Here is a 22,266-nt window from a genome sequence, read left to right on the forward strand (position 1 = left end):
GCAAAGCAAATACATTGTTCTGTTACAAAAGTTGTCTAATATCAGGAGAAGAAAAAGGATCCCAGAGCAAGCATGGATGAGTCTTGCTGGGAACCAGGGCTGGACTGCACCACAGCCCAAATCATGAGCTATTTTATTTATTTAAATTTCTATAACACTTTATATTTTAAAGAAAAATCTCAAAGCGGTTTACAGCATATTAAATCTATGGGGATGATTAGGGAGGCAGGAGAGGATATATTATTGAATGATATCCTTCCTAAAATGCGCTAGCAAGTTCCATATTCTAGTTCCATACATCCCCCTTTTTTAGATTACGCAGCGATCAGCTTCTTGCTGACTCATCTGAGTCTTACTATTAAAAATTCCTTCCTGGTAAAATCCCTTCCAATCCCTCTTAAATTAATAAGCACAATGATCTGATTCACATTAATATAAAAGTAGTTTACTCACAGATTCATTCACGTTCACAGACATATCCCTGAAGGCAGGCTTAGGTTACATAACAACTAGAACTATTCCATAAAGAAGTTAGTCCCAAATGACTGCCACTAAGGAGTCACTTCTCCAAACACACAGCAACATAGAAAATGGAGAAGACACACTGATCAGAAGATGGAGGCCGTGTGCTCCTCCATGCTAGTACAACAGACTGCACCCTCTTCAAGTCACATGGAGTGGAAGTCTGTCCCTGCTCTGGAGGAAACAGGAACATAGCAGTCAAGCGTCCCTTATTTGGCGGGGCAGTCCCTTATTCCAGCACCATGTTCCGCTATTGTCCCTTAATGATGATGTCTCTTAAATAAGCTACTGAAGGTAATGGGGCCCTTTCTATGTCCAGCTTGCTTTGTCAACAACAAATTGTTGCTGGGTTTTTTGTGTTGAATATATGCTATATGGTAATTTATGGACCTAATAGGTATCTAAAGCTATTTGCACGAACCAAAATATGTATCTCATAAAAGTATTTGTTGATCCCTTATTTTGGCTGCTGGTCCCTTATTTTCAAATCTGTAAGTTGACAGCTATGAACAGGAACTCTTCTCCTGAGTGGTAGAAAACATCCCCTAATGTGTTCACTGTAGGAATGTTGTACTTGACTGCAGTTTCACATCCCACAAAATCAATAAAATAAAAAACCATTGGAAGAAACTTAATTATATTGTCTATAGTCAAAGCAACATAGCAGAAAACAAATATTCTCTTAAAGATATAAAAATAAAACATTACAAAGGAGGTCAACTACAGAATACATATTTAACACAGTAAGGCTGGGTGAGTCTGGGCTTCACCCCCTAGGCCAGGCGGAAAGGGCCTTTCTAAAAAGGAGAAGAAAGAGTAAGAGGAGGAGGAGGAAAAAGCAGCCTCTAGCTCTCCTAGAAGGAAGATTGCAATGCAAAATGTGGAGGGAAGGGAAGGGATTTCTGGGAGATGAATCAGCCTGGTTGCTCCTGCCTTCCAGTCAATGCATGAAGTCAGACCTGACTGACAAGGGAGTCATTTGTATCTTTTGAATAATGGATGCTTGGCTCTAGTGGGGGTCCTCACCCGGGGGTCCTCAGGAGTTGCTTCCCCCACCCCCACTCCCCTGCTTCTGTCTCCTTTTCTTTCACTTGGACTCTCTGCCGCTCTTCAGGCAGACTTTTGGGGGTGGGGTCCCTTTTTCTTTGCTCTGAGGGCCAGGAATGTATCTGGCCAACCCCCTGAGGGCCAAGTGGGTGGGGCCAAAGACATCTCCCTTGAAATTTAGGAGTGTAATTTAGTATTATTATTCAGTTAGATAGCTTAACACACACACAGCCACTGATGCCAAGGTCCCTGGAGGCTCAGGGAGTAGCAGCGCCCATTTCCGGCTGCTTTGCCACCAGCAATCCCTTTGGGAGAGAGAGGATGTGGTCCTGGGATGCCTTGCTCTGGGTGCGAGGGGATTGCTGCAGTGGCCTCCGTGGGGAGCTGCCCTGGGAGGCACTGGGAAACTGGTCTGCAATGCAGCAGCCAGACTATGGGCTGGGATCCCTCTCTTTATCCCTGGCCTTTCTCTCCCACCTTTTTTTTGGGGGGGGGCTAGTCCACCTCCTCGTCCAGCTTTGGAAAACCATTTGCACATCTTTCCTCTGTTGTGCAATGAGGCTGAGCGACGTCACACAGAGTTAAAGTTCCAGGGACTCCTTTGTGTAAAGAAGGGATATTTTTTTCTGAAGGGGGGGGCAGAGGGCCAAATGAGTTTGGGATCCTCTGATCTGCAGGAAGGAGAGCGTGGCAGACCTGGCCCCTCCCTGGCAGGACCCTCTCCTCCCCCCTGACTTGGGGTCCCCCCCCCTGCAGGAGCAGATCAGGCCCCCCAGGCCCCCTCCCCTGCTGCAGCCCTGGGACCCCCCCCCTCCTCTCCCCACTGCACCCTCTGGGGGGGGAGAGAGGAGACTCACCAGATCCCAGGAGAGACAGCGAGGTAGGAAAGGACTGGGGAGGGAGGGGCCTTGGCTCTGGAGGACCTGGCCCCCCTTGCTTCCTGGCCTCTCTAGGAAGGCAGCTCTGTTCCTTTAACCCTTGCCAAGCCCAGCGTGCCCACCTCCCCCTTCCGCCTTTTCTTTCTTTCCCACTTCCAGAGATGCTTTTTGGGGGACGCCCCCCCCACTTTCCTTTCCTTCTAGCGCAGTGATGGCGAACCTTTTACAAACCGAGTCCCCAAACTGCAACCCCAAACCCATTGATTTTATCGCAAAGAGTCAACACGGCAATTTAACCTGCGTATCTCATTTTTCCTGTGTTTTCCTTTATGACTGCTGTTGTAATAAATAATCCTTCATAAAAGTTATCTCATTAAATTTTATTTCCATTGATACATGATTTTATGGTATAACTCAGTGCTGTTTTTATTTTAAAAAAATGTTTAGGGTACTCTCATTTTGACTCAAGAAAATCACCCCCGGGAGAAAAAAAATACAGTTCAAATCTGGGAAAATAAATACAGTGAATTTCTTCTCCCGTTAAATTCACAAAATGTTTAGGGGTATGCGTCCCCCTGCGTCCCCACAGAAAAAAAAGCATTGGTATTACTCCAAAACAAAGTGGTGTCATGAGCCATCAAACCTCGGAAATACACTGAGGGGGAAAAGGATTTGATCCCCCCTCCTAAATTTGCCCCTTCGCCCTCTGACGAAGAAATGACCAGTCCATAATTTTAATGGTAGGTCAGAGGGCAAACGGGCAAATTTAGCAGGGGATCAAATACTCCCCCCCCTGTACATTTTGTCCGGAAGGTTCCACAATTTTGGCCGCTGGTGTACACTGGAGAGCCATACTAAGAGTCACCCTCTCCCAATTTTTAATATGAGATAATAATGATTGTCTGCATGCACACAAAGAAATTAATAGAAATAAATAAACCCAGCCAGATGGGTGGTGGTGTAGCAAGTAGTCAGGCCAGTCAAATGACCACGCGGCAACAGAAGAATGAAAGCAAGAAAGTTAAGTTTGCCGGCAGCAAGCAATGGCACGGTGGAATAAGATCCGTAGTCTGGCCGTTCCCAACAGGGGAGGCTTCCCTTTATACACTCTTGAATCAGGTCTTTATCCAGTCAAAAGTTACAGCATTACACATACAGTGGTACCTCGGGTTAAGTACTTAACTCATTCCGGAGGTCCATTCTTAACCTGAAACTGTTCTTAACCTGAAGCTAATGGGGTCTCCCACTGCTGCCACACGATTTTTGTTCTCATCCTGAAGCAAAGATCTTAACCCGAGGTACTATTTCTGGGTTAGTGGAGCCTGTAACCTGAAGCACCTCTAACCTGAAGCGTATGTAACCTGAGGTACCACTGTACTCTGATAGATACAATAGATTCTGCCTAGAGACAAAAACTGCTTTGCCTGGAGACTATGTTCCAGATACAGTGGTACCTCAGGTTAAGTACTTACAGTGGTGCCTTGCAAGACGAACGCCTCGCAAAATGAAAAACTCGCAAGACGAAAGAGTTTTCTGTTTTTGAGTCATTCCGCAAGACGAATTTCCCTATGGGCCTGCTTCGCAAGAAGAAAGCCCATAGGGAAATCTCCGGGGACCTCTTTTAAAATGCTGGCCGTCGGGAGCAAAGACTTTCGCCCACCGCTGGCCTTCCCGGGGTAGCGGAGAAGCGCAGCGCGTTTCTCCGCTAGCCCGGACGGCTTTTGAAGGCAGGCGGGGGGAGCAAAGACTTTCGCCCACTGCCTGCCTTCAGAAGACCTCTGCTGTCCCAGGGGCTTTTAAAAGACTGGCGGGCGGCAGCGAAGCCCTCCTGTCCCTGGAGCTTGCGGGACGGGGGGTGGGGAGAAGGGCTTTTCTTCCCACCGCCAGACTTCAGAACAGCCTTCTGAAGGCTGGCGGTGGGAAGAAAAGCCCTTGTGTCCCCCCCCCCAGCCTTCAGAAGAGGTTGGGGGACAGACTGTCCCCGGACCTGGTCTGAACGCGGTTTCCATAGGAACGCATTGATTGATTTTCAATGCATTCCTATGGGAAACCGTGCTTCGCAAGACGAAAAACTTGCAAGAAGAAAAAACTTGCGGAACGAATTAATTTCGTCTTGCGAGGCACCACTGTAATTTGTTCCGGAGGTCCGTTCTTAACCTGAAACTGTTCTTAACCTGAAGCATCACTTTAGCTAATGGGGCCTTCTGCTGCCGCTGCATGATTTCTGTTCTCATTCCAAAGCAAAGTTCTTAACCTGAGGTAGTATTTCTGGGGTAGCGGAGTCTGTAACGTGAAGCGTATGTAACCCGAGGTACCACTGTAGATACATTCGGTTCTGCCTTGGACATAAGCCTTCCCTGTGTTCACTTGGCAATCCTTATCAGCCTGTCTCTGGGCAGTGGGTGTCTGAGTGTATGTACCGGATATGGGCCTGGCCTAGATCAACCCAATGGCTGCCTTGCTTAACATTTTAACTCCCCAAACGCCTTCCCTGAGCACGTTGCCACAGTGGTGGTGGAGGTGGTTACATTTTGCCGTTTCTTCGGCTGCCCTTTGCTCACAGCCTCCAAGGAATGAGTTCCTCCGTTGGCTTCCATGGGAAAGCCCAGCGAACATGTCAACCCAGCAGCCCCTTCTAAGGTTGCCGTCTTTATGCTTAGTGACCTGGGAGTCAGGCCCTGCTGAACTCAAGGCAGCTTACTCCCGAGTAGGAAACACAGACTGGCGAGCCCCTCGCTCGGGCAAGGAGGCTAAGGCCCTGCTGGGATCACAGTGCGTGTGCCCACAGAGAGGGCTCTAGGTTTGCCACTTTGCCATTTCGTCAGCTCTCACAAACTCTTGACCAGGAGGCTAGCGGCTGCCAGAACCTCCATTGCTCCAAAATAGAAAATCTTATTTATTTCAGTTATTTCGTTTATATCCCACCTTTTTCTCCCCAAGGTCACCCCAGGGAGCTTCATGGCTGGGTGGGGATTCGAACCCTGGTCCCCCCGGTCATAGAGTCCAACACCCAAACCTCTACCCAGCACCGAAAACCTTACATGATTTCCAGATTTCACTTTGGTATAGAAATATGTGGATTTCAGCATTAGCTGAAAAAATGACTTATAAATTACTTGCTGCCAAAGGCTCGGATGACCCTGTACAAGTCCCATGATGTCTGGTGGGATTTTATCTTTTATCTTACCAGCTGCACTGGCTCCCGGTGGAGTACAGGGTCAGACCCTCGTACCAATGGGACCGCCTCTCCTGGTATGCCCCATGGAGGACCTTATGGTCCATAAATAACAACATTTTGGAGGTCTCGGGCCTCAAGGACGTTAGGTTGGCCTCAACCAGGGCCAGGGCCTTTTCAGCCCTGGCCCCGAACAGGTGGAACGCTCTGTCACAGGAGACCAGGGCCCTGCGGGATTTGACATCTTTCCGCAGGGCCTGCAAGAGGGAGTTGTTCCACCTGGCCTTTGGTCTGGACTCAGTCTGATCCTCCTCTTTCTTTTTTTGATGGAACCCCTTATATGGGATCCTGCATATAAATTTTCCCACAGGCCCATATAGCATGGATAGCTGACCATGGTGAATATTTGATGTTTCATCCCCTTCTGGTCTTGATTTGTGAGTCGCCAGTAAAATAAGGCTGCATTTTAAGCTGTATTTTAAGTTACATTTTAATCAATTGGTTCTTTGCTTTTTTTAAACTGTATTTTATATTTGGTGTTAGCCACCCTGAGCCCGTTCTTGGCCGGGGAGGGCGGGGTATGAATAAAAATCTTCTTCTTTGCAACAAATGAAGACACACAGAACTCCCTCTCTGCAGTGCAATCTGAAATTTGGGTTTCTGGAGGTCCTAAGGACTTGGCCAACCTAATATTAAGTAAATAAGGTAAGCCAAAGGTTGTCTCCATATGAACCATCCTCTACTCTCTGCTTCTCCATTTGTACTGTATTATTTTATGTAGTGTGCCTTGCCATTGTTTTACTGATTATAGTTTATTGTATTATTTACTGTAACTCTTGAGTGGACTTCTGTTTAAACTTTTATATGTTGATATTATTTTATACTATTCTAATAATTCTTGAATGTTACTTTTTGATGTCGGTTGCTTATTTTTAAATTTTAATATCTCATTTTTGTATTGCATTAGGTTGTTATAAGATGTACATTTTTTGTTTCTTCAGCTTGTAAACCTCCTTGAGTATTGTAAGATAGAAAGACAGTATACAAATTAAAAATGATGATGATGAACCTCGTGGGACTTTGAGCTGCTTCCGGATCCAGCCGAGACTCAGGCAGACTCAGTGGCTGGAAGCGCCTTTGAGCAACTGCAGATGGTTCGACATTCCAGGACCGGGAGAGCCTGGCCTCACGCCTTCGTTTCTCCAAGGCTGGATGACCACAGTGCCCTCCTTGTGGGGCATCCCTTGCGCTTGGTCCAGAAGCTTCAGCTGGTGCAGAATGCTGCAGCACGATTGCTGTCAAAGCGAGGCCTTCTCGGCATATGACCCTTTGGCTCAGAGGGCTTCACTGGTCCACTAAACTTACTTTTATAAAACATCCCCCAAAATACCCATTTCCCCATGAGTCCGTTAGGCCGGTTTAGATGCATTCTTTTGCAATGTTAGCTTAATTGTAGTTACTGAAAAACAGACTTTCTCAATTTATTCAGATATACATAGGAGATTGGCTTCTCTCTCCTCAATATTTAGCTATCACAAACTCAGCAACGGTAACAAAGTTATCGTGGACCGTGCAGCCTCCTGCCTGATGTCAAGTGGCAGGGAGTTCCAAAGTACACTTGCTGCCACACCAAAAGATCAATTTTTAAAGTTGGAGGTTCCTACAGGGCAGGGCTGGCAGGTTGCACAGTCAGTGGCCCAGTATTAGTGCTTTCTAAACCAAAGCATATAATTTCCTCTTCCAGAAATGCTTAATTGTGATTCAAGAGACACTGAGGTCCTTGAAGAGATGACAAGCTAGCATTCCAGATTAGTTAGCTGGGAGTGAGACAGTTGGCAGAGTGGCACTGGGCTTGCTTAGATGCCAGCTACTACAGGAGTTGCTTTCTTGAGCCTTTTTAGCACTGCAATACCATTTCTTTAAAAAATAAAAAAGGTTGATTTTTAAGTTATGGCAGAGTGTGAGCAAATATTCCACATCAGCCAAGCTTTCAGGAGCAGGACTAAGGGGTGAAATGAAGCCCCCCCCCAGAGGGACTTCCGGGTTGGTGCCTCCGGTAATGGCGGACTTCCTCTGATCGGGAGGAATTTGCCCCGTGGGAATCTGGGTCTGGCTGCCACTGCGAAGGCGGAGACCCGCAAAAAATCACAGGCGGGAGAAGCCTGTGAGCGTGGGATCTGGCGGGCACCTTTTGCGCCTCCCATACTTGCGGGGAAACCCGGTTTCAGGGGTCCGGAGCGACGTGGGGTGAGCGGCGTGGTGCTTCGAATCGTCTGCTTCTTCCACGGAGCAAAGCCACATAGCTGTTGCCAGAGAGCGCTGACTTTTTCCTGTGGACAATTTGATTTTAAAGTAAATACCCGTGAGTAGAGCTGAAGTGGGAGAATTGGATTTTTAAATGTTTAATTTGGTATCGTAACGGGGAGGTTTAATACAGGAAGTCCGCCTTCCCCTTTTGTAAATAGACTGAAGCAATGAGGCTGCAAGCTGAAGTCTTGGAAAGCCTACTGTACAGGACTAAATTTCCAGTGGTAAAGAACATTAAACCCCCCCTTGGAGGCAGGAGAAGAGGGGGGAAAGTTGTGGATTGAGTATGCCTGCAGGAGAGAGCGAAGAGAGCTAAAATACTGCCGCTCTGACTCTGGAAACGGGCTGCTAGCAGGACTGACGACTTTTGGAATGCTTATTGACAGTGTTTAGAACGTTCATTGACAGCTAGCTAAATAAGAGAAATACATTGTTTCTATTGTCTCCGGCCGCTTTTAAAAAGGAGTAAAAGTAACTGAATATTGAAACTAACTTTGGATTGTTTGAAACTGTGTTTAGAAGAGGACATTACTGATTAATATAAATAGAAACTGTTTCCCCCTAGTGGAAGCCTTTGAAACTGGTTGCTTTACAAGAGCTGGGGTAGGGGAATTTCCAGCTGCAAGATAAAGAACTGTGAGACTCTGGGACTGACCTTGAATTTTTTAAGTGTTTTGGCAAATGGAAAGGAAAAAACAGACCAGTCAATTGCTGAAAAAACATTAAGGTCTGGGAGGAATGTCGACAGAAGAAGCCTTAGCGGCTGCATTAAATAAAATAAATGATTCACTGGAACAGCTTAACAAGAAAACAGACGCGATAAATGTGAAAGTGGATGCCGCAACTACTAAAATTGACTTAAATACAGAAAGTATAAATAATTTGGGACAAAAGGTGAATACCAATACAGAAACCATCCAGAAATTGATACAGGAATCTATTCTGAAGCCAGGGAGAAAGTCGTTGCTGCTGAATGCAAAGTAACACAACTCGAGAGAGAGAGAGTCCCAGCCCTACAGAGGCAACTTGATGAACATAAGTTGACGCTGGCTATTATTGAACTTAAAGAAAAACAGACAAATTTGAGGATCAGAGCCCTACCTGAATTGGAGAAGGAAAGCTTGACAGATTTTCTCATACAGGAATCTGCTGACTTTTGGGACTTGGACTTGGGCCAAGAAGAGTTTAGAATTGTGAGGGCCTTCAGACTTGGAAGAGGAGGGAAAAAAGAGAAGAATAGATTAAGAGACTGCTTGATCACCCTTCAAACTAAAGAAGAGAGAGAATCTTGGGTTGGCATTACCAGAAGAACCTAGAAGTACAACAGTCAAGAGTGGACATTTTTAAAGACGTCCCGAAATATCTTTTGGATTTTAGGCCTAACTATGGAGATATTGTTGCCCTGCTGAGAAGGAACAAAATCATCTTTAGGTGGGAGTTTCCCCAAGGTCTATCCTTCAGTTTCAAAGGAAGGAAAATAAAAATAAGATTAGTAGATTAGTAGAAGATAAAGTAAAGCTTTTGTATAAATACGAAGATCTGCAAAAGGGACTTGGAAAAGAGCATCGGATAGAAGATCACCAGGATGAAGTTGATGGACTATACGGACTATACGGAACTGGCGGAAATGACTGGCAGAATCCGAGACCAGGGAGAAGAGTCGGTGGAAGAAGACTGGAAAAAGTTTAAAGATTATTTACGGAAATACTGTAAAATTAATGAATGTTAGAAAAATGTTGGAATTAAGTTATATGGCTTTAGTAGAAATGTTATAAAGAAGTAAGTATAAATAGATTAATAGAGTATTAAAGATGAATGTTAGAAAAATGTTGGAATGAAGTTATACGGCTTTAGTAGAAATGTTATAAGGAATCAAGTATAAACAGATTAATAGAGTATTAAAGGGAAAATAAGGTTAGAATGTGCTAAGATAATTATAGGATAGAAAACAGAGGAAGATGGAAAGGAATTGCTGAAACAATTAACAGAAGTGGAATACAAAAAAGGAGGTGTGAGGTCGTGGAAATAAGTGAATGAAAGGTAAGATATTGAAATTATTTGATGTGTTTTAAACTGTTTTTGCTTTGTTTTGTCAGTTTAATGTGTTAGTGTTATGTAGTGTTTGTGTATTGTATTGCTTTTACTTTTTTGTAGTGTTTAAATTGTTGGGAAAGTAATAAATATTATTTAAAAAAGAAAAAGAAATGAAGCCCCCCAGATCCCCGAAGGTTGAGGGAAAGGGTCTATCTCCCTTCTTCCTTTTCATTATTAGTTCTTTCCAACTAAGAAATGGGAAGAAAGCAGCTGCTCATGCTAAGTGCAGCATTTGTTGGGGTGGAGATTGATTAGCTCAGTGTTTCCCAACCTTTTTTGGGCAAAGGCACACTTGTTTCATGAAAAAAATCTCGAGGCACACCACCATTAGAAAATGTTGTTGCCAAAGCGCGGCTACTGCAAAGAGTTTCCAAAACAAGGGCAAATTCTCAGTGCAAGAAGTGGGCGCTGCCAGGGGAAAGCTGGAATGGGGGGAAGGAAGGTTTCCCCGTTTATCCTCACCCTCACGGCCGCCAATAAATAAGCAGGTCACTCTGCATGCCAAAATGAACTAACCGCCTCGGAGCCAAAGATTTTGGAAAAGGCACATTAATTTTAAAGTTACTGTTCAAAATGAAATCGGAACAATTGTCTGTTCAGACAGCAACCCCGCTAAGGGAGGTTTCCACAAAAGGCGAGGGTGAGAGGGAAGAAATGTCAGCTTTTCTGGTTCTGCGCTGGGAGAGGGGAATCCAACGAGGGAGGGAAAATGGGGAGCGGAGGGCACCCGAAAAGACGCGCCGGGGATTTATTTTAATGTGGCTGCTCATAAATTAGCAAGCGTGGTTTGAGAAGCGCCAGGCTCTGCTCCCAAATATGCTGAGTAAGAGACATACATTACCCCGTGAGCCTTTTTCCTCGACGCGCAAGAGTTACCTCGCCCGGCAGAGCCGCCTCTTCGGAGCAGCCCCGGGTCGCCCGGCCTCCACCCGGCGCAACCTCGCCCGCCGCCGCCGCGCACCTCACTCCTCTGGTCCCGGAGCGAAGAGCAGCGCGCCCGAAGAGAAGCGGGGGGCCGCCTCCTCGTCGCCAAGCGCGCCCCGCCCCGCCGAGGGGAAAGCCGCCTCCTCCCGGCAGCAACTCCGGCGGCGGGTGGGGCTTACTCCCGAGGAAGTCTTTCCGTGAGGGGCGCGCGAGGCGCTCGTCCGGGAAGGGCCAAGCGGGAACGGGCGACTGGGTCGGTCAGGGCAGCCGAGCCCTCCGGCCACCCGCCTCACTTGGAGGCGCGGACGGGGCGCCGGGGCGAGTCCCCGCAGCCCCTCCCCGTCTGGCCCGGGAGGAGCTCTGCTGCCCAGCTGCTTCCTGCCCGCCCCTCGCCGGCCACCACTCGGCCTGCGCACCCCGGTAAAGGCCGCCCGCCTCCCTCCCACGGCACACCAGGCAACGTCTCGCGGCACACTAGTGTGTCGCGGAACACCGGTTGGGAAACACTGGATTAGCTGACAATGGTAGGATTCATCAGTAATAAATATGATTTGTTCTTATCTGTAAGTGAAGCCACATTTGAAACAATACAGAAGCAGTCAAAGGGAATTTCCTAGGAAGTCTTTTATTCAGTCTCACCTGCAATCATATGTGCTGAACACACAGAAACACATTGATAATGTGAAATAACTGGCAGTAACAGACTCCAAATAACACGCAACACATGCAAGCAGATTAATGGAAGAGGACACCTGATTTCCACACCATTTTAAAAAACATTGTTTTTATTTATCTTCATGGTACAGAAGATAACTTTTCAGAAAGCAATAGTTACAACAGTAAACAACAAATAACATGTCCTGATGAAATTGCAGACTTTCATCTTGACATGTGTTAAAGCTTCATTTGATTATTTTAAAAGATCATGCCATATTTTCTCACGAGTGATGGGTGGATTCCTGCAACAGTCTTGACAATATATGTATTCGATAAACATTTGCCACCTGTTATAAAAGGAATATGGATTGTGTTCCCTCACCTTCTTGATTTCCCCAGGCCAACAAAATTTAAGGTACTGAAATTGTGATGCCCAGAATTGAACACAGTATTCTGGGTGAGGTCTGACCAAGGCAGAATAAAGTGGTGCTATTCCTGCCCTTGATCTGATTCTGCCTTCTGCCACATTGACCTCCGCTCCCCATTTGGTGTCGTCTGCAAATGTGATAAGCATCCCCTCAGTTCCTTCATCCAAGTCATTTATAAAGACGTTGAACAACAACAGGCCCGGGACAGAACCCTGCAGCAACCCAGGATGAGGAGGAACCATGAAGGAGTCCTCTTTGGGTTCGGTCAGTCAAATCCACCTAACAGTTACCTCATTCAGCCTCATTTTACCAGCTTCCTCACATAAATATCACGGGGGACTTTGTCGAAAGCCTTACTGAAATAAAGATGAACTATTACCACAGCAGCCCCCTGAGAAAGTCTGTAACTCCATCCAAAAAAAGAAAAAGAGAGATTTCTCTAGCTTGACTTGTTTTTGAGAAAGCGATGCTTTCAACCGGTCTGTTTATGTTGTGAATCACCATGAAATCTTCAGATGATGGGCACATAAATTTTTAAAACGATAATATTAAGAAGGATCTTGACAAGCTGGAACAAGCTGGAAGGCAACCAAGATGGTTTTGTTTTATTTATGCATTTATTTGACTTCTATAGCGCCCTATAGCAGCAGTGTCAACTTGAATAAAATATAGGAGGGGTTTAGTAAGCCCCACCTCGGTTAAACAGTCACAGGATGTGGTGCATGCATGCCATTTGAATGGCTGTTCCTATGAACTGGGGGGTGGCCCCCTCACATATATTATTGGGGGGATAAAGACCCCTCAGACTCTAAGATTTGGCTCTTATTCTATATACCCAAAAGTCTCAGGGCGGTTACAACATAAAGTCACACAATGAAAACACAGAACACACAGCCCAAAACCTGTAACCCCCAACTCCCCACCACATTTTAAAAGGGCATTAGATGTCAATCAGCCAAAGGCCTGTTTAAACTGGTGTGTTTTTCCCTAGCGCTGAAAGTTGTATAATGAAGGGTTTTCCACTCTTCGTATGAATTCTTTGATGGGAAGTGAGATTGGAGCTTTATCCACATTCCACACACTGATAGGGTTTCTCCCTTTTATGAATTCTCTGATGCTTAGTGAGATCAGAGCTCGTACTGAAGCTCTTTCCACATTCCACACACTGATAGGGTTTCTCCCCTGTATGAATTCTTTGATGGGAAGTGAGAGTGGAGCTCTGACTGAAGTTCTTTCCACATTCCACACACTGATAGGGTTTCTCCCCTGTATGAATTCTTTGATGGGAAGTGAGACTGGCAATCTGACTGAAGCTTTCTCCACATTCCACACACTGATAGGGTTTCTCCCCTGTATGAATTCTCTGATGCCTAGTGAGATCGGAGCTCTTCCTGAAGCTCTTTCCACATTCCACACACTGATAGGGTTTCTCCCCTGTATGAATTCTCTGATGGGAAGTGAGATGGTGGCTGTGAGTGAAGCTCTTTCCACATTCAAAGCACTGATAGGGTTTCTCCCCTGTATGAATTCTCTGATGGGAAGTGAGATGAGCCCTGTGAATGAAGCTCTTTCCACATTCCAAGCAATTATATGGTTTCTCCCCTGTATGAATTCTCTGATGGAAAGTGAGATGAGCCCTGTGAATGAAGTTCCTTCCACATTCCATGCACTGATGGGGTTTCTCCCCTGTATGAATTATTTGATGGGAAGTGAGACCGGCGCTCTGACTAAAATTCTTTCCACATTCTAAGCACTGATATGGTTTCTCCCCTGTATGAATTCTTTGGTGAGAAGTGAGAGAGGAGCTATTTGTGAAGCTCTTTCCACATTCAAAGCACTGATAAGGTTTCTCTCCTGTATGAATTCTCTGATGGGAAGTGAGAGAGGAGCTCTCCCTGAAGCTCTTTTCACATTCAAAGCACTGATAGGGTTTCTCCCCTGTATGAATTCTCTGATGTCTGGTGAAATAGGAGCTATCAGTGAACTTCTTTCCACATTCTACGCACTGATAGGGTTTCTCCCCTGTATGAATTCTCTGATGGGAAGTGAGATGGTGGCTGTGAGTGAAGCTCTTTCCACATTCAAAGCACTGATAGGGTTTCTCCCCTGTATGAATTCTTTGATGGGAAGTGAGAGAATAGCTCTGACTAAAGCTCTTTCCACATTCCATGCACTGATAGGGTTTCTTCCTAATGAGATTTCCTTGATGGGAAGTGGAATTGGAACTTTTTCCACTTTCAAGATATTTATACGGCTTCTCCATTGTGGGGATTTTGTCATGGTCACCCTTGTTCTTGATTTCCAGTCCATCACTATCTGCAATGAAGAGTAATGGATTAGCGCCTCAGGGAGAAATTAAGGAAGAATACTTGTTAACTCAAGGTAATAGAGGAATAACACAAGTGGGTTAGATGGGTGGTTTTCTGAAGGGTTGGGTGCATTAATTAACGGGGATCAACCGACATCCTTAGGGGAACCTGTGATTCGATAAGCCTGGCTCTTCTCTTGAATGGATTTTCTTTGGCTCCATCACGGCATCCCTCCATTTCCAATGTCAGTCTTCTCTTTGGACAACCAAAGACTGACGGGAGGAAAAACAAAAACAGAAAACCTGACAGAAGGTACGTCAACTTCCCTAACAATTCTGAAGTTTACAGTCAAAAGGGTCTGGGAAGTTCAGACCAGTTGATTCTTTTTTTTATTATTATTTTTTATTAAGGATTTTCTTGTTTTACAGAAGTGTAGTGCCTCGTATTTTCTTCTTCTTCTTCTTCTTCCATGTAACGTTTTTACAAATCCGTTTCATTTGTTGAAGCATTAGGGGGAGAAGAAAACAGAAAGAGAAAAGAAAGGGGGGGGTGGGGAGAGGGAGGATGGATGGGGGTGGGGTCGGGTGGCGGTGTTTCTATTATGCTTAATGTATGTAGAGTTTGGTGTCAGCGTGCTTGTGTTGTTCACTTGTGTTCCTTTGGTGGTGAGAGAGGTTGGGGTTGGCTTAGGGTGTGATTGTTTGCTTGTGATTGGCTGTGGTGATCTTTGTTTTCGTGTGTGAGTGAGGTGGGTGGGTGTTTTGGATCAGGTTAGCCATATTGATTTGTATGCTGTTGGTGGATTATTGTCATTGTCCTGTTGGGCTGTGTGTGTGATAAAGGGGAGCCATACCGGGGTGAAGGCGTCTTCTTCTGTTTGTCCCCGTGTCAGTTTCAGTTTATTAGTTAATTTTTCTAGTAGGGCTGTTTCCCATACTATTTGGTACCATTGGTCCATGCTTACTCCTGACAGGTCTCTCCAGTGTCTGGTTATGATGTTTCTGGCTGCTGAGAGCAGGTGGGTTATGAGTTCTTTGTGGTGTAAATGGGCATTGTTGTCTTGGAAGATGTTTAGTAGGGCCAATTCTGGGGTGATGTCTATTACTTGCTTAGTTATTTTACATATTTCTTGTATGGCTGTTGTCCAGAATAGTTGAATTTTGGGACACTCCCACCACATGTGGAGGTATGTGCCTGAGGAGGTGCACCCTCTCCAGCATTTTGGTGAGGTTCCTGGGCGCATTAGCGCTAGTTTTCTTGGTGTTAGGTACCACCTGTAGGTGAGTTTCAGTGTGAGTTCTTTTCTTTTCGTTGATATGGATTTAAAGGGGGGTTTAGACCACATTCTGGTCCATTGAGTGGGGTTAATCTCATAGCCTATGTCATTCTCCCATTGTTTTTTGATTGTGTCTAGGGGATTTGCGGGATTTTGGAGTAGTATTTTGTATATTGCGGATACCGTTTCCCTTTGTTGTTAGGAGGAGGTTTTTGAAGGTTGTCAGAGGCCTAGTTGCTGCTGATTTTACTATTAGGTTGTTTAAGAAGGCATGTAGTTGGTGTTGTGTTAACCAGGTCATTTGGGTGTCTTCTAGTTTGTCTTGTATTTCTTGTGTTGACAAGGGTTTGTTATTTTTATAAAAGTCTATTAGGCGGTATAAGCCTTTGGTTCGCCAGGTTTTTGTCTGGAGGTTTTGTGCTGCATGGTAGAATAATGGGTGGTACGCCAGGGGGATTAGTGGGGATGGGGTTGGGGATAGTTTGCCTATTTGTGTTTTCCATGCTTTGAGCATGGTCTGTGTGTACCTGTTAAGTGTTGTGGGGATTTTCTTTAGTTTGTTTGGGAGGAGTGGGTATGTTGTGGTGCAGGTGTTTTCAATTGTGTCCCTCTCTAGGTGTACCCATTGTTTTGTCTCATCTTCTAGTATATATGGGATTATATGGCGTATTTGGTTGGCATTATAATATGCTTCTATGTTGGGGATTCCCCATCCTCCTTCTGAGGTGGGGAGGTGCAGGTATTTGGGGCTTATTCTTGGTTTTTTATGTGAGAAGATGAAAGAGTGTAGTTTTCTCTGCCAACTGCGAAGTTGGGTTGAGGGGATCCAGATTGGGAGGGTTTGGAATAGGTAGGTTAGTTTTGGGAGTGTGATCATTTTGATCATGGCTATTTTGTCTGAGAGAGTGAAATTCATGTTATTCCATCTCTTTAGGTCTTTGTTAATTTGTCGCCACAGGGGCTTGTAGTTGTGGAGGTACAATTTATTGAGGTTTCTGGTTATTTGTACCCCTAGCTATCTGAACTTGGTGTGGCAAAGTTTTATTTTGGTGACCTTCGCGAGTTCTTTTTGGGTGTGAGGAGGGGTGTTGAAGCACATAGCTTCTGACTTTGTAAAATTTACCTGTAGGCCCGACACCATTGCAAATGTGTTGAGTTCTCTGATTAGGGAGGTTGCTGTGCTTATGGGGTCTGGTGTTGTGACCATTAGGTCATCTGCAAAAGGCCCTAATTTATAGGTTCTGCCTTTTATTTCCACTCCCTTGATGTCTGTGGCTGCTCGGATGCGGATTGCTAAGGGTTCCAGAGCCAGGATAAATAAGAAGGGAGACAGTGGGCATCCTTGTTCCGTGCCTCTTTGGATAGCTATAGTATTAGAATCAATATTGTTAGTTCTGCATTTTGCTGAGGCTTGGGAGTATATTTGTTTGAGGATTTGTAGGAAGTTGGGGCCAAATTTCATGTTAGTTAGTACTGCTAATATGTATTTCCACTCCAAGCAATCAAAGGCTTTGAGGATGTCTAGGGACATAATTGTCAAGGGGAGTTTGTTTGCCTTGCTGTGTTCGATCAGGTTCAGTAGTTTCCTGATGGGGTCTGTTATATTGCGGCCAGGGACAAAACCAGTCTGCAGATCAGTTGATTCTGGTTTAATAAGCTACAACTGGAGGAAGAACATTCACAGAAAAAAACAGTAATTTACTGTTAAAGGTTTTTTGGGGTTGTGATATTCGGTGTTGTAGGGGGTGCTGTTGAGTTCTGTGAACGTATATGAGGTTAGTCACATATGGAGTTTTGAATTTAGAAACAGATATTATGATCCCACTGGGAGCCTTACCGAGAGAGGCCACGATCCCACAATTCTCCTCCATGACGTCCTTATGCAGAGCTCTCTGGTCAGGATCCATCAACTCCCACTCCTCTTCCGTGAAACAAACAGCAACATCTTCAAAGCACACTGGACCCTAAAGAAAAAGGGAAATGTCTTCCTCTGAGAAAACACTGTTGTTCACTACCACTCCTTGAGCTAGGACGTTGTTCCACCCCTTGGCCTCTGTCCCCACAAGGCAGCTTCCCCTGACCTGATCTGGTTCCACAGCCGCTGCTTCCATTCTGTCCCCTTGAAAAGATGGATGAAGAGGTCTAGCCAGTATCACTGTGTCACCTGCAAGAGGGAAAAAGGTAAGGGGGAGGCCCAGAGTGCCTTCTTGTCTCACAGGTGAATCAGTGCATCTCAAACTACACAGGGGCCTTTCAGAAATTCTCGCCTGCTGAGTGCATTTGGATGTTTGGGTGCATTTCAGATGTTAGTTGTGAAAAATATATCTCCCCTCCTCTGGGCTCTTGGTCCCACTATCTCCCCCAACAAAAAATGAAAAGCACCCACAGATGAGTTGGAAAACGAACAGAATGAGACCTAACGGAGAAAAACCTCCTTCTTCCTTACCCAGCTGCCTCTCTCTGGTGTCCAAGGGAGGCCTCTCTGCCTCAGAAGAAATCTGGCCTATTTCTGCAAAGGGATCCGTTCCCTGAAAAAGAAAAAGGATTCAAATGTGAGAATGGGGAGAAGCATTAAAAAATGTATGTCAGGGCCAACAGCTTCAAGGCTGACAGATCTCATTCCATGGATGCCTTCCCAGGAAAAAAATATGAGCCATCAGTAGAGCATGATGGGATGTTCTCTGTCCTGTTTGGAGCCCCCTGGGAGTATCCAGAGGAAAGTCTCTCTCACCTGCTTTCTCTCCTCTGCCTGACTCAGGAGGAAACCTTCAGCCAGGGCCACCGCCTGGGAACTGGTCTCCGCTCCACAGTCCCTCACCCAGCTCTCCATCTCCGGGGGAAGGACAGCCAGGAACTGCTCCAAGATCACCAGGTCCAGCATCTCAGCTTTCGTGTGCCTTTCTGGCTTCAGCCACTGACGGCAAAGGTGGTAGAGTCGGCTGCAAACCTCTCGGGGTCCTTTGGCCTCCTGGTAGCAGAACTGCCTCAACTGCTGGCTCTGCACCTCTGAGCGGAGGGTGTCCTCCTCACCCAGGATCCTCTGCACAGAGTTTTCCCAGAATCCCCCACTGTTCCCAGTTTGGATGGCATGGCCTCTTTCTGTTCCAGGGCCAGCTGAGTCTCGCTCACCCATCTGTGCTCTCAGGAAGCCTCTGAGAGATTGGAAGGAACCCTTTGGTCTCCTGCCAAGTTCTGTCTGTCTTAAGGAGAGGCGCTAGCAAATCCTACAAAGCAAAGACATTGTTGTGTTACAAAAGTTGTCTAATATCAGGAGAAGAAAAAGGTTTCTTGAGGAAGCATGGATGAGTCTTGCTGGGAACTAGGGCTGGACAGCACCACAGCCCAGATCATTAGGTATCTTGGGGGGGGGGGCAAGAGGAGTAAGAAGAGAAGACATATGTCTCTAGCCTTCTAGCAATGCAAAATGTGGAGGCAACTGAAGGGATTTCTGGGAGATGAATCAGCCTGGTTTCTCCTGCCTTCCAGTCAATGCGTGAAGTCTGAAATGACTGATAAGGGAGTCATTTGTATTTTGTGAAAAATGGATGCTTGGCTCTAGTGGGGGTCCTCACCCGGGGGTCCTCAGGAGTTGTTCTCCCCCCACCCCCACTCCCCTGCTTCTGTCTCCTTTTTTGCACTTGAACTCTCTGGCACTCTCCAGGCAGACCCCTTGGGGTGGGGTCAATTTTTCTTTGCTCTGAGGGCCAGGTATGTTTCTGGCCAACCCCCTGACGGCCATGTTTGCAGGGCCAAAAACACCTCCCTTGAAATTTTGGCCATGGTCCCTGGAGCCTCAGTGAATAGCAGCGCCCATTTCTGGCTCAGCTGGTTTTCCATCAACAATCCCTTTGGGAGAGAAAGGATGTGGTCCTGGGATGCCCTGCTCTGGGTGCGAGGGGATTGCTGCAGTGGCCTCCGTGGGGAGCTGCCCTGGGAGACACTGGGAAACTGGATTGCAATGCAGCAGCCAGACTATGGGCTGGGATCACTCTCTTTATTCCTGCCCTTTCTCTCCCACCTTTTTTTTGGGGGGGGGGGGGCTAGTCCACCTCCTCGTCCAGCTTTGGAAAACCATTTGCACCTGTTTCCTCTGTTGTGCAATGAGACTGAGCGACGTCACACAGAGTTAAAGTCCCAGGGACTCCTTTGTTTAAAGAAGGGAGATCTTTTCTGAAGCGGGGGGGGGGGGCAAATGAGTTTGGGATCCTCTGATCTCCAGGAAGGAGAGCGTGGCAGACCTGGCCCCTCCCTGGCTGGACCCTCTCCTCCTCCCTGACTTGGGGTTCCCCCCCCCCCCTGCAGGAGCAGATCAGGCCCCCCAGGCACCCTCCCCTGCTGCAGCCCTGGGACCCCCACCAGATCCCAGAGAGAGAGGAGACTCACCAGATCCCAGGAGGGGGCTGCGATTCGGCCCTTGCAGGAGAGACACCGAAGCAGGGAAGGACTTGGGAGGGGGGGCCTTGGCTCTGGAGGACCTGCCCCCTTGCTTCCTGTCCTCTCTAGGAAGGCAGCTCGGTTCCCTTTAACCCTTGCCAAGCCGAGTCCCTCCAGCTCAGCCCTCTCTCGCTTGGCAGATCCTCAGATTCTTATTACAGTATTTGTTATGGATTCAGGGGAATCTCCCGCTCAAGCATCCATGGCAGATGGCCCTCCGATCTCTGCTGAGAAACCTCCAAGGAAGGAGAGTCCCCCACCTCCCAAGGGAGACCTTTCCCCTGCCCAGCTGCTCTTAGGTGTCCCTCAAGGCAGCGGGTCCTGAGTTCCAGCCCTGCTGAAACCATCGCACTGGCTGCCAAGGAGGAACCAAGAGAAGCTCAAAATAAATAAATCCCATTCTCGTCATAAATGAGTAATACTTTCTTAAGCATGTTGCTATGCAAACATTCAATAGTATGCTATTTCCCCTTCCAGAAATGCTGAATTTCTAACTCAATGGACTAAAAATGGATGGTTGTTATGCTTAGAGAAGCTTTTAATATTTTATGGACTATTGTATTTAAATATTTTGTTGGAAGCCGCCCAGAGTGGCTTGGGAAAAACCAGCCAGATGCCCGGGATATGTATAAATAATAATAATAATAATAATAATAATAATAATACTGCTGCTACTGCTGGGCAGATAGGCCTCCTTCTTCAAATGGTTTTGGGTTTTTATCTGTGTCATTTTCAATTGTTATTGATATTAATGTTGTATTCTGAATTTTTGATCTTATGATTTATGTGGAAATTCTTTTCCATTTGGTTGTGTACCTTTGGATGTGTTTTGCTTATCGTTTATGACTTTTGTTATGTTGGTAATTATGTAAATCTTGTCATAACAACAACAACAATAATTTATTATTTATGCCCCGCCCATCTGGCTGGGTTTCTCCAGCCTACAACAAATGATTAAAACTACATTAAAACATCAATCCTTAAAAACTTCCCTAAACAGGGCGGCCTTCAGGAGTCTTCTAAACGTCAGAGAGTTGTTTATTTCTTTGACATCCGATGGGAGGGCGTTCCACAGAAGAGGCGCCACCACCGAGAAGGCCCTTTGCCTATCATGTTGTAAGCCGCCTTGAGCGATGGAAGGGTTACAAATAAAATAAAAGGATGATGATGAAGATTGAACAGATCTCTACGATTTCCCACAGGCTACTTTGTGTGAGGGAAACTGCAATCCGGGGAGTCTCTGGCAGGAGATAATCAGATAAGGAAAGCTTTATTTACAAAAAAGAGAGAATGGTGAAACAAAGGGAAGACAGGAGATGTGTTCTTTCAGGGAGAAGTTAACTTATTACTTCAGCTAAATGTCTCAGGATTAAACACAGTTCTGCAGGCACAGCTTCTCTTCAACTCCCTCCTCTCAAAATCAGTTGTCACACTTCAGGGAGATGTTCAGGTTTCCAGAATAGGTGGTGAAAGGCTGAACTCTCTTTCTGCTGCTTCTCTCTCACCCCCGAACTTAGTCATGAGGGGTCTTTCCGTGAGGTACTTTTGACACAGCCCAGCTTCCTTCACAGCGAGGGGCCACTTTTCCTGGGTTCCCCTCTCTCTTAGCAATCCCACTCCTGAGGTATTTTCCTTTGTATGCCAGACCCAGGGGATCCTCTCAGCCCTTGCCACGGACTCGGGAATCTCCTTTTCCTAGAAGATCTCTCTCCTCCAGACTGGAAGGAGACCCCAGAAGAAGAAGAAGAGAGTCTTCCCACAGCTTCTCCCTCCAGCTTCACTCCCTCCAGACCCTCAACATGGTCTCCCCATCTCAGCTGTGAGGCTCCTTCCTCTGGCTCCATAGATATTCTCCTCAGAGCGGAGGATCCACTCAGATCAGAGCCACTTCTCCCTCCCTGCCTCCCCCCTCTCCTCATCCCCATCTTCTCCCAACCTTCCCTCTCTCCCATCTCAAATCCCCTCAGAAACGGCTCTCTTTATTTTCCCTCCAAAAGTGCTGGCGCCACCCCCCTCCGGGTAGCCAATCAGAAAGAGGCTCTGGCCCCCTGGTGGAATGGTGAGGCACTGCACCCCCAGACTCTGCTCTGGCTCTGCTGTCTGTCACAGCAGCCAGCTGCCCCAGCAGGCCTTGCAATCCCCCCACCGCTTGAGCCGTCCCCCATTGTCTCCCTAGACAGGTGGATGAGGAGAGAGCCATTCAGGGGCCACAGGA

At 46.5% G+C, this 22,266-nt stretch overlaps 2 protein-coding genes across 3 annotated transcripts in view; both read right to left on the reverse strand.

The window, feature by feature from the left end:
* The window catches only part of LOC309369062 (uncharacterized protein), a 116,214-nt gene that overhangs the window by 54,642 nt on the left and 39,306 nt on the right, over positions 1 to 22,266 (reverse strand). The window lies entirely within an intron of this gene.
* Positions 1 to 22,266, reverse strand: part of LOC309369198 (uncharacterized protein) — a 49,064-nt gene that overhangs the window by 5,056 nt on the left and 21,742 nt on the right. The window contains exon 2 of one of the 2 annotated variants that reach the window (XM_081909965.1): positions 11,943 to 13,056. In XM_081909965.1, coding sequence (XP_081766091.1) covers positions 12,980 to 13,056 — 77 coding nt within the window. In that variant the 3' untranslated portion in view covers positions 11,943 to 12,979. The remainder of the gene's footprint in view (positions 1 to 11,942; positions 13,057 to 22,266) is intronic. The other variant, XM_081909966.1, reaches the window with a different exon arrangement.

The sequence above is a fragment of the Podarcis melisellensis genome, assembly GCF_964234715.1.
Source record: "Podarcis melisellensis genome assembly, chromosome: 4".
Lineage (NCBI taxonomy): Eukaryota > Metazoa > Chordata > Lepidosauria > Squamata > Lacertidae > Podarcis > Podarcis melisellensis.